At 42.3% G+C, this 12752-nt stretch overlaps 1 protein-coding gene across 2 annotated transcripts in view; it reads left to right on the forward strand.

Annotated features, from left to right (window-relative positions):
- Positions 1 to 12752, forward strand: part of GABBR2 (gamma-aminobutyric acid type B receptor subunit 2) — a 776613-nt gene that overhangs the window by 457823 nt on the left and 306038 nt on the right. For both annotated transcript variants that reach the window (XR_012644212.1, XM_074985985.1), the window contains exon 8: positions 2376 to 2436. Coding sequence is in view for 1 of the 2 variants with exons in the window: in XM_074985985.1 (XP_074842086.1) it covers positions 2376 to 2436 (61 nt within the window). In the remaining variant the exon portion in view is untranslated. The remainder of the gene's footprint in view (positions 1 to 2375; positions 2437 to 12752) is intronic.

Below are 12752 nucleotides of genomic sequence, written 5' to 3' on the forward strand. Positions count from 1 at the left end.
TCAAGTTAACTGGCTTACAAATAGACTATTGAGATCAATTGGACTATTCACACACTAGGGCATTTCCTGATTTGAGTAAGGATACTTCTGATTTTAAGAAACACCGGAAAGTCCTGTGGCACCTGACAAAGCGGGTCTGTGGCCGCGGAAGCTTATGCTCCAAAAAAATCTGTTGGTCTGTAAGGTGCCACAGGACTCCTTGTTGTTTTTGTGGATACAGACTAACATGGCTACCCCTCTGGTATTTGATTTTAAGCTTTTTCCAGGCCACAGTCATGTCTCCTCTGTGGTTTGAGACATCTGGCATTCTTCTGGGTGCAGGATTAATAAGTAACAACAACTCTAGGTCTTGAACTGTCAAACTCATTCTGTTTGTGACTTAAGTCACGATTTGCACCTAGATGTATGGTGGTGTAAGGCAAATGATTTAACCTATGCACCTCCTGACCCTATGGCATATGTTAATTCTTAACTTCATTCTGCATCCCCATCACAAATATCAAAACAAAAAGCAGCCAAGTAGCACTTTAAAGACTAGCAAAATGGTTTATTAGGTGAGCTTTCGTGGGACAGACCCACTTCTTCAGACCATAGCCAGACCAGAACAGACTCAATATTTAAGACACAGAGAACCAAATATTGAGTCTGTTCTGGTCTGGCTATGGTCTGAAGAAGTGGGTCTGTCCCATGAAAGCTCACCCAATAAACCATTTTGCTAGTCTTTAAAGTGTTACTTGACTGCTTTTTGTTTTGATAGTGTATAGACTAGCACAGCTCCCTCTCTGTTACCATCACAAATATGTTTAAGAACCACATTTGTGTGAAATCTAGTAACTATGGTGACTGAATTTCATACTCATAGGAACTATATCTGGTATGTCTGAAAAACTCTTTGGAAATTATAGTCAAGGGCTATGTCTACACTCTGAGGACCTTTTGTCAACAGACAGGGTTTCCGGTTCACTGGGCAGCCCTGTTTGCAGAGCTTCCAGTCAACTGAGGGCCGAGCAGCCTGACTGCTGTCTGTCGACAGAGCAGATTGCTCTTTTGATCTGCTTTTATGTGTAGATGCAATCTGCCAGCAGAAGTTTTTCCAGGAAATCCCTTCAGACAGTGACTTCTGTCAACAGAGGCTTCTCATGTAACTATAGCCCAGGTCTATAGGACAGCATGGTGACACCTGGATACATAACAGATCTTAAATGAGAATCTGCCTAGTCCCTGGAGAGAAGAAAAAACAATGCAGTTGTTGCAGAGTCTCCTTCCGGATCACATGCTGGAATGGTGGCCAGTTAAGGAGATTAGCTGTACCTGAGTGTGAAAATAGCTGTTATGAAACATGGCAGGACTTAGAAGTGTTAGGAAGCTCTGAGGACTGGAATAGTTGAACATCGACAGAAGAGACAGGAGGGTCTTCATTTATAAACTTTAATTAGTGAAGGTCATAAGCACTCTATTCAGATGTTCCTCCTTGCTCTATTCTATGAAATAAGAGCAAAGGAATGCAGAACTGAAAGGTATTAAATTTAAAACTGAGAGAAGGTAATACTTGTTTATGAAGCATGTAGTCATCTTGTGACATCCATTGCTTGAAAAGTTCATGATATAAATTATTTAATAGAATATTTAAAATAGAGACACTTTTTATCAGATTTGATAACACTTACTGTAATCCTAGATAAAAACAGTAATACAGTGGCTATGAAACCTCGATGTTCCATGTGTCTTCTTAGGACAAAATCAACTTCAGGATGTTGGGAATGAATTCCTGATAGAGTTACACAAATATGCTAGTGAACTATGGGGATAGTCATTTCTCTTTGAAGCATCTGGCATAGGCCACGGCAAGCATCACATTGCTGGATTTGATGGACAAACAGTTTATGAACAGGTCTCTTACATTCAAAGGCACACAGATGGAGTCTCTTCTCTTTTACACTGGTTTTACATTGGTAGGAGTTTCCAGACTTCAGAGGAATAAGTCCTGATTTGCCCTGGCATGAGAAGATAATTAAGCTCCCATAGTGTTTAATGGCAATCACAAGAGCTAGATTATATCTCTGTACCTGTTGTGCAAGGCAAGCTAGGCAAAGCTTTGCCAGATGAGCTTATCCTACTTGTGCCTCGGTTTTCCAATCAGTGAAATGGGGTAGCTTTACTACACTCCTTTGTAAAGCACTTTGAAATCTATGGATGGAAAGTTCTATGTAAGGTCTGGTTATTATTGATTTATTTGAATACCAGCTGCGTTTGACCATTGAGTACTAAAATGCTATATTAGGTGTTTTAACTGTGAACTAGAAATGAATTGTAGTTTGAATTAAAATCAGCTATAAAGTATTTATACAACTTAAACATTTCTTTACTTTATTTAGGGTCAAGTTGTGTTCAGAAATGGAGAGAGAATGGGAACCATCAAATTTACACAGTTTCAAGGTAGGCTGTGGATGTTTATTATCTTTAATTTATACTATGATCATGTGTGGTACTGCACACTTATGTGACTCAGAGTTGTATTTGCCTCAGGGTAGCCTGACTACATGCAGCCATTTGAAAATAAAGAAAAATAAATAACTGTAAAGAGTATGAAGTAACAAGGTGCCCAGAAATAACAGACCTTTTTCTCTCTCTCTCTGATCTAAATTGTATTGTGTTATACTCTGCTTGCAGTAAGCATCAGTAAGCATCTCATATCCATCATCAGAAATCTAAAACAAGCCGAGAGCTATGGAAAAGCTAGGCTAAAGAGCAGAACCGTTGAGTGCTAAACACTGCACTTTCTGAAAAATCAGACTGGTTTAGAACTTAGAAAGGCAGAACAGGGGGTTCTCACCTTTTTTTTTTTTTTTAAATGCGGTGGTGTTGTAACTGTACTGGTTCCAGGTTCTTTGAGAGACACGGTGGATGAGGTAATATTTTTATTGGACCAACTACTGCCCCTTTGTCTCTGTTATGAACAGAAGATGGTCACATGAAAGATATTATCTCTCCCACTTTGTAGCTCAGCTTTTTAAACTCAGTTCTGGCATTCGCTCCAGGCTGACCAGTGAGATTTAGCTACAGCCCTGCACTTGGAGGCCACACTAGAAAATAATCTCTCACCAGGAGGCTGAACACGTGTTGTGGATTCCCACGGACAGAGTCACATAAGGACTTGGACACCTATACACCATTTTAGGAAGCCTAAATCTTACAACCAGACCCAACTAGGCTTCAAAATTGTCCTTCAAAAATTGTCCCCAAGTCCTGTAGGCGGCTGAAATTGTTCAGCTCCTGAGTTTTTCAGTTAAAGCTTTTTGTCATAGATTCCAAGGTCAGAAGGGGAGAATTGCCGTGATCTGCTCTGATGTACTATATAACACAGGCCACTCAGTGTCCCCAGAACAATTCCTGAAGCGTGTCTTTAAAAAAAATCCAAATCTGATTTAAAAATTCTCAGTGATGGAAACTCCAGCACAACACTAGATAAATTGTTTCCCAGGTTCCAAAGGTTCCCTAGACACCCACACTCTTGCCTCTCAGCATGCAAACTGCAGCCCTGTGCCAGGGCTCTGGACATCAAAGCCCTGGAACAATGTATGAACCTGGGGAATACAGGCATTGGTCTTCCCAGAACCATCCTATCCATAGGACAGTTTGAGGTGGCCACCCCAGACCCCGCACTTTAGGGTGACCTGTGGCAGCTCCCCCAACAATCCTATGAATGGAACTGTCCCCCACATTGAAGATAGCCCATGGGAGGGAGTACATGGGCCCCCCCATACTCATTGTGATGGAGTAGACTGATACAACTATTGGAGATGGGTGGCAGGGTGGAGCTGGCTGCTGGGTTGCTCCACTTCCCACAGCTCCTGCCACTGTGGTGAGTGTCGGGGTGCCTAACTTCTGCTTCAGCCACGCCCCCATTACATCACTCAGGGAAGAGGCTTGAGGGAATGAGTGCAATATAGGGAAGAAGGCAGATCATGGGCAGGATGGGGTGGAGCATGGGCGGGGCTTGGAGGGAAGGGCAGTATACAAAGTATGTTCTGTTCCCAAATTCTTCATAGACAGTCAGCACCCCGAAGTCAAAGGTGCCTATTTTACAATTCTTTGTGAGCATGGGATTTCTGTCACAGAGATCATTCAAAACTACATGTCTAGATGGTTATTAGCCAGTTTTTTCTAGCACACCTCTATAAAAGCAACCAAGTTTGTTTCAGGCTGATTTAGATTTGATTTTAACAAATAGGGAGGAACTGGTTGAGAATTTGAAAATGAAGGCAGCTTGGGTAAAAGTGATCATGAAATGATAGAGTTCATTATTCTAAGGAATGGCAGAAAGGAGAACAGCAAAATAAAGACATTTAAATTCAGTTCTGAACTGCTTTTATCCCTTCCTTTTTAACTTTATAAATGGTATACAGGTGGCAGTGTACAGAATGTGTATAAAATTTAAATGAGGGGAAAATATGGTATTTTAACTGAGAAGAGGATGGCTGGCTTGCTGTAAATTATCCCCACGCTCGTCAGCAAACAGATTAGTGTTTTTTATAATGCACAAAAATTACAGTATAACATTAATAGAATCTGTGTGATTGGATATCTTCTACCAAAGATGCTACAAAGTTGGCCAAGAAGTTCTCTGAAACATTGATACTAATTTCTAAACAGGTTTTGGAAAACTAGCTCCTGAGATCTGAAAGTAGGTTAATTTTAGTGCCAGTGTTTAAAAAAAAAATAGATAAAGGGGTTATCCTGTGAAATTATAATACCTGTGAACTTGACAGAGATCCTGTGCAAAATAAAATTGATCCACTGAGACTCAATCATTAAAGAATTAAATTTTGTGAATATGATTAATGTCAATCACAATGACTGTGTTGAAAATGTATGTAACTACATCTTTTAAGTGGGATTACAAGTTTGATTGATAAATTAACTTTTGATGTTACGTACTTGGACTTCTGTAGGGCATTGGACACAGGACCACAGAATATTCCTACTGGAAATTAGCACCATACAAAATCAAAATAGCATATATTAATGGATTAATAGCAAGCTAACAAGAGAGTTGTTAAAATGGAACCATCAATTAATTGGTACACTTCTTGTGAGATCCCACAGGAATTGTTTCTTGGTCTCTGTTTTTTTTATTAGCGACCTGGAACAAAACACACAGTGTTCACGAGTGAAGTTTGTAGAAGACACAGAAACTTGTGGGATGGAAAGGGCAAGTCATATATACTCAGCGATCTAGGTCTGTTAATAAATGAGACTCTTGGGAACACACTTACTGTTAAATCACCCTTTTGCAACAGTCTATGGTATTGCCATTATCCCATGCTTGTTGTGGGCAACCTACCGAGTCAGATACATACTTAAACCCATTCACGGGTATCCAGACGGTCCAACTGAAAATTCACAAAACATCCCAACCCAAGAGAGTCTTCAGTCGCCACTCTTGGGCTGTCCATCAGCCCAGCCTTTGGGATCTGTCTTCAGCCCCACATTACTCTCAATAGTTATTATGCTGGGTTTACAGTCCCCTTCCTTAGGAACTAGTACGGGATCCCAAACTCCTGTATTAAGCAGCTAGATGTGCAGAGATGCTGTTATTTTCTCTGGCTGTTTCTTACTGCCATGCCCCCTTATGTTGCCTTTCCAAAGCTTAGTACAGGCTCCATTTGGTTCTCAGGCCTGTGGCTTCTCCTCTCTAGTGCACAATTCACTTCCATCTCATTTGGTCTCCAGTGAAGTGTTTTTAGTAACCTTGTTACTTTCCACAACACCCTTTCCCCTCTGAGTACCAGGTAATGGATTTCTGCATGTGGTGCAAGTACAGCCCATGTGAGTAGGAGACCAGGTGCAGGCAGTGTATACTGACAATGAAATCAGATGATGTAGCGTCACTGGTTTGACCCTTTTTGTGGGGTATGTGATTATTCCCAAAAGGAGGTGGCTGCCTTTTCTCTCCACCCATCCCAACTGCCGGTGTCTGCAGGGATATGAGAGTTAGAGATTTCTTTCCAGATCCTATCACTCCTGGGTCTGGATTTGGGGTGATTTATCCTATCCTCTGCCGTGGCAGAATTGCTAAAAGAAGTTCTGGTCCTTCTCCTCTGACTTTCTGATGGAGTACATAGCCTGGCTGATTCCTGCTCCATGTCCCCTATTCTTTTCATGAGGGAGGTCTGGGCAGTTCTCTGAAGTCACCAGGAGATGAGAGCGCTTAGAAGAGCTGTTCAAGGACCATAAACAAAACCATTTTAAAAAGGGCTTTATTTTCTATTAGCCCCATATTGTTTTCTAACTATGCCTGACTTCAATATGTGTAAAAGATTCACAAAACAATAATGACACCAGCTAACTTGCAATAAATGAGAATTTTTTCAAGATATTCAGCATATTTCTCCATATAATTATTTTTCCTTCTCATGAACAACATAGAGATTTTATATCAAATGCAGGGTGTCTCTCTTTACAGTCCTCTTACTGTGCAGTTTTTCAATAGACCTCATCTATCCTGAGGAAAGAAGGTGTGTTTAGGAAATGACCTATGTAACTTTGTTCTCACCCACAGTTATGTCCAATTTGGGGACAACTTATACCTCCAGATCAGTGGCATTGCTCTGGGTACCCTCACGGCCCCACAGTATGCTAACATTTTTATGGCAGACTTGGAACAATATTTCCTTAGCTTCCATTTTCTATTACCTCTCCTTTACTTATGCTATATTGATGACATCTTTATCATTTGGGCCCATTGTGAAGAGACCTTGGAAGAATTCCATAGAGATTTTAACAACTGGAACCCTACGATCATTCTCAGCCTTGACCATTCCACACAACAGATCCTTTTCCTGGACACCACAGTATAAATCATTGATGGCCAAATCAATACCACTCTTTACTGGAAACCCACTGACGGATACACTTACCTACATACCTCCAGCTTCCATCCAGCACCCACCACACAATTCATGGTTTATAGTCAAGCCCTTAGGTACAATCACATCTGCTCCGAGATCTCTATCAGGCATTCATAAAACTTAATTACCCACTGGGAGAACTGAAGAAACAGATTGACAGGGCCAGAGGCATACTTAGAAACCAACTACTTCAAGATACGTCCAAGATGGTCAATAAGAGAACACCACTTGTCATTACTTGTAGCCCCTAGCTCAAACCCCTGCAGCACGTCATCAACAACCTACAACCTTTACTGGAACATGATGCTACACTCCAAAAGGCTCTGGGTGAAAGGTCTGCTCTCTGCTACAGACAGCCACCTAACCTCAGGAAAATTCTCGCGAGCAACCTCAGGCCATACCCCAGTAATTCTAATCCTGGAACTTTTCCTTGTGACAAACCCCATTGCCAACTTTGTCCACATATTTATTCTGGAGGCGCCATCACTGGACCTAACCACATCACTTACAGGATCAGGGGCTCATACTCCTGCACCTCAACCAATGTTATATGTACCAGCAATGCCTCTCTGCTATGTATATTGGACAAACAGGACAATCACTTTGCCAAAGAACGAATAGACACAAAGGAGACATTAGGAATCTGTATAACACATAAACCTGTCAGTGAGCATTTCAGTGAGTTAAAGACTTGAGAATATGCGTCTTAAAACAAAGAGACTTCAACACATATTACAAAGGGAAACGTGAACTAGAATTTATGCTCAAATTTGATACTTTGCGCCTTGGCCTCAATAGAGATAGCAATTACCTTACGCATTACAAAGATAGCTTCCCCATCTTTGATATTTGTTGTGATCTTAGGCAAGTCACTCAACTTAATTGACCCTTGCCATTAGTAATTTTCTCTCCCCACTCCTCCCCACCCTTCACTCCCCCTTCTGTCTTATGTATCTGATTTGTCAGTTTTCATTTCAGTTTTTTTTGTTTATAACTCTCTGTTATAAAACTCGCATGCCATTTCACTTTCAGCACCATTTCCAGTACTTCGCTATCTCCAGATCTGAAGAAGTGGATCTGCCCCATGAAAGCTCATCACTGAATAAATTATTTTGTTAGTCTTTAAAGTGATACATGCCTGCTTTTTTTTAGGATACAGACTAGCATGGCTATCTTTCTGTTACTATTTAGGAAATCTGTTAACCAACACACAGTCATTAATATGTTTTTAACAAGCACAAGCTCCTGCAGTTAACAAAGCCAAGGATGTTCAAAATATGTTCAGTCTTCATAGTCTATATCTACCGTAGGAGGTAAGTTGTATTTAGAACCATGTTAATTAACATTTGTTTAGCTAACACATTTCCTACATTTCCTAAGTACACCTAATTTTCTCAGGGCAGGCACGTTCCTATTGTGTTGTTGCTTGCCCTTAGGCTCCTCTTTAATTAGTGACTGGCATAGCTACCACAGTCACTAAGCTGTTAGCACATCCAAAGTAAGGAATGTAAAATATTTTTGATCCGCTAATCTGCCACTTAGCCAAGTCAATCTCCCCTGCAACTTTACCAGAAGAGTTGAGTCTATGTGTGCCTGCTGTTTTCATTCAGCAATTCTATTTCAGACTCAGAATCATATGAGACAGGGTCTAAGGTTACTAAGAACAGGTCTGTGGCCATTTGAATACAGTGAAACTTGTAAGACATCACTCTTAAATTAAAGGGCATATTCTGGCCTTAAAATAACATCCTGCCTAGACAGATATTTGTAGCAGCAGTGAGAAGATTAATTAATATTTGTGAAGCACTCAGATACCATAGTGATGAACAACATACAAAAGCCTATGAGGACATTTAAAATTGTCTTTGGAATACAGTTTGAATAGAGTCTGATAAATAAGGTATTTAACAATGAGAAGAAAATAAAATATTGAATAGGACTGCATCTACACTACAGTCCCCTTTCAGAAGGGGAATGCAAAGGAGTATGATTGAAAGTACAAATGAAGTGCTGATTTACAAATCTCGTGCTTCATTTGCATAATCTCATGTGACAGCATTTCTGTGAGTAATTTTTTTCTGGAAAAAAAACAGTCTTTTAGACCCAGAGAAGTGGATGGGCTTGAGTCCCCTGGCCAACCCTTCATTAGCCAATGGGAAAAGTGGTATGGACTTTGAGGTACCACAAAGGGGGAACTGAAGCATAGAAGTCTGGCTTCAGTGCTGTTGCAAGGAAGCCACAATAATGCAAGGATATTGTTTCCAGGAGGGAAGCCCTGAGACAATGCTGTATCCTGGAGCTTGAAGAAATTGCAAGACAGAGTGAGAGACAGAAAGTACAGACACATGCACAGACACAGACACTGACACTCAGGTCAATGGGACACTACTGGAGGAGTGCGCTCCCCTGTTACAAATGCCTTTCACTTTTTACTCAATTTCTTTGATTTGTGTTTAAAAGATTCTTTAATAAAATGCATAGTTTTAGTACAAAGAAGGTGAAGCTGGTTTCTAAGAAACGTAGCACCTCTCTGTCATGGGCTATGAGTACGCTACAGAGCTCTTTTGAAAGAAGCCCTTCTGGAAGATCTCTTCCAAAAGAACTTCTCTCAAAAGATCATGTCCACACACACAAAAAAGCTGATTGAAAGAGGGATCTGCTTTTTCAAAACAGAGTGTCCACGCAGCCTGTGTCTTTGGAAAGAATGGGACAGGGACTGAAAAATCAGGTGCCATGAGGACTTCTCTTTTGAATAAAAGGGCCCACGGAGCATCTACACACGTTTTCTTTCAAAAGAAGGCGCTCTTCCTGAACCAGGAGTGGAGGAGCACTTTTGATAGGAGTGCAACGTTCTCTCAATTTACTTTCGAAAGAATACTTTTTGTGTATAGATGCTTGGAGGGATCTTTCAAAAGAGCCCCTTTCAAGAACTTGCTAGTGTAGAAGCAGCCAGACAATCATTCTGAAGACCTAACTGAGTGGAGTCACACGAGGAGCTTATTTGTTAACATTTGTCTCCCTTATCAGCTTATTCAGTTGTGGGATAATTGCAAGCGTAAAGGAACACACACAAAGAGGGTGGTGTTTCAGTACTTCTGTTGTAAGAGAGAGGTCTATTACAGGCACAAGGACTGGTGGAAAAACTGAAGAGAAATGCAGTATAAATGTATTATTCACTGCTCAAGGAATCTAAGACCATTCACTAAAATGTGGCTTTATACTGTAAGGATCCATGCATAGAGTAATGTTGGAATTCTGGAAACACTTTTCATTTAGAGATTTCCAGCTTTAACTGTAGCAGCAGAGATACTATTACTGTAGGGGTGGATTACTTATAAAGTGCGTGAGCAGACTCAATTGCTCTCAATTTACCACTCCTTTGTCACCACTGTCACAGTTTGCATTTCTCCTGTCATTCTAAAATGTAAATCTCACTTTAAACCATAGCTAACCACACAGTCATTGCATTGGCAACTTATTCACTAAGGCGACATTTTAGTTCCCTTGAAAACAGTCTGCTTGAATAAATTATCACTGAATTCTTGTACTGAAGTTACAGAAGACTGATTCTGTAAACATGTTTAGTGGAAAATCAGCATATGTAATAACTAACCATGTTAGAGACAAGAAAAAGGTGTTTTGCTTCTCAAATTAAGTTGATGATTTTTTTACATAGTTCTAAGCACAACCTCAAAAACGTCCTTCTGACATGCAGCTATCATAGTGCTGACTGCGATACAGATCACTTGCTAGTTTGCTCCAAGCTCAAGCTGAGACCCAAGAAGCTGTACCACTGTAAACCTGCTGGAAGGCCCCGCATTGACGCCAGAAAGATGGCAAACTTGGAGAAAGCTGAAAAGTTCAGAGAGACCCTCCAGGAAAATCTGCGCAGCGGCCATGGGGGTGTCGATGCGACATCCAAATGGCAACATCTGAGGGATACAGTTTACAACACGGCCTTGTCGGTGTTTGGAAGAAGAGCTAGAAACACGAACGACTGGTTCGAAACTAACTCTGATGAGATGATTCCAGTCATTGAAAAGAAGCGCGCTGCACTCCTGGAGTACAAACGCTCACCGAGCCAGAGTACCCAGCAAGCGCTTAGAGAGGCCAGAAGAACAGTACAGCAGACAGCCAGGCGCTGTGCCAACAACCACTGGCTCCAGTTATGCAGCAGCATCCAGACCTGTGCCGACTTTGGTAATCTCAGAGGAATGTATGAGGGTATGAAGAAGGCATTAGGACCCACCCAGAACAAGATGGCACCTCTGAAATCCAAATCTGGTGAAGTCATCGCTGACAAAGCCAAACAGATGGAGCGCTGGGTCGAGCACTACTCCGAGCTGTACTCACGCGAGAATGTTGTGGTTGACATAGCCCTCGATGCCGTTGAGCTCCTACCAGTAATGGACGAACTGGATCAAGAACCGACTGTGGATGAACTGAAGGCAGCCATCAACAGCATTGCAGCAGGAAAGACCCCTGGTCAGGATGGTATACCACCAGAGGTAATCAAATGTGCCGCGGACGCACTCCTGGAACCCCTGCATGACCTGCTGTGCCTGTGCTGGAAAGAGGGTGAGGTTCCACAGGATATGCGTGACGCTAACATTGTAACGTTGTATAAGAACAAAGAAGACAGAAGCGACTGCAACAACTACTGTGGAATCTCCCTCCTAAGCGTCACTGGTAAACTGTTCGCTTGCGTCATCCTTGGCAGACTCCAGAAGATTGCTGAGAGGGTGTACCCTGAATCGCAGTGCGGATTCCGTGCAGAGAGGTCTACCGTTGACATGGTCTTCTCTCTAAGGCAGCTGCAGGAGAAGTGCAGGGAGCAGAGAAAGCCACTCTACATAGCCTTCATCGACTTGACCAAGGCTTTTGACTTGGTCAGCAGGGATGGTCTGTTCTAACTGCTCCACAAGATAGGCTGTCCTCCACGGTTACTCAAGATGATCCAGTCGTTCCACGAAAACATGAGAGGAACCATCCAATATGACGGCGCATTATCGGATGCTTTCAGAATCAGGAGCGGCGTCAAACAAGGATGCGTGCTTGCTCCGACATTGTTCGGGATCTTCTTCGCACTCCTCCTGAAGCATGCCTTTGGATCTTCAACAGAGGGCATCTTGTTGCACACAAGATCTGATGGGAAACTGTTTAACCTTGCAAGGCTGAGAGCTAAGACTAAGGTGCGAGAAGTCCTCATCAGAGACATGCTGTTTGCAGACAATGCTGCTGTAGTGTCTCACACAGAAGACCAGCTTCAAAAACTGCTGGATCGGTTCTCCAAAGCGTGCAAGGACTTTGGGCTTACCATCAGCCTAAAGAAGACGAATGTACTTGGTCAAGATGTTGCTGAATCCCCATCAATCAGCATTGACAACTATACGTTAGAGGTTGTCCACGAGTACGTTTACCTCGGGTCCACCATCACTGACACCCTGTCATTGGACACTGAGCTAAATAGGGGGATCGGAAAAGCGGCCACAACTCTGTCCAGACTCAGCAAGAGAGTGTGGAATAACAACAAGCTGTACACTCACACCAAAATGCAAGTCTACAGAGCCTGCATCCTCAGCACCCTCCTTTATGGCAGCGAGACTTGGACCCTGTATGCCCACCAGGAAAAGAGGCTGAACGTCTTCTACTTGCGCTGCCTCAGGCGCATCCTTGGAATATCATGGAAGGACAGAGTTACCAACACCGCCGTCCTCGAGCAAGCTGGAATCCCAACCATGCACACCCTCCTCAGGCAGCGTCGACTCCGCTGGCTTGGCCATGTCCCCAGGATGAACGATGGAAGGATTCCAAAAGACATCCTGTATGGTGAGCTAGCCT

This window comes from Carettochelys insculpta, chromosome 2 (genome assembly GCF_033958435.1).
Source record: "Carettochelys insculpta isolate YL-2023 chromosome 2, ASM3395843v1, whole genome shotgun sequence".
Lineage (NCBI taxonomy): Eukaryota > Metazoa > Chordata > Testudines > Carettochelyidae > Carettochelys > Carettochelys insculpta.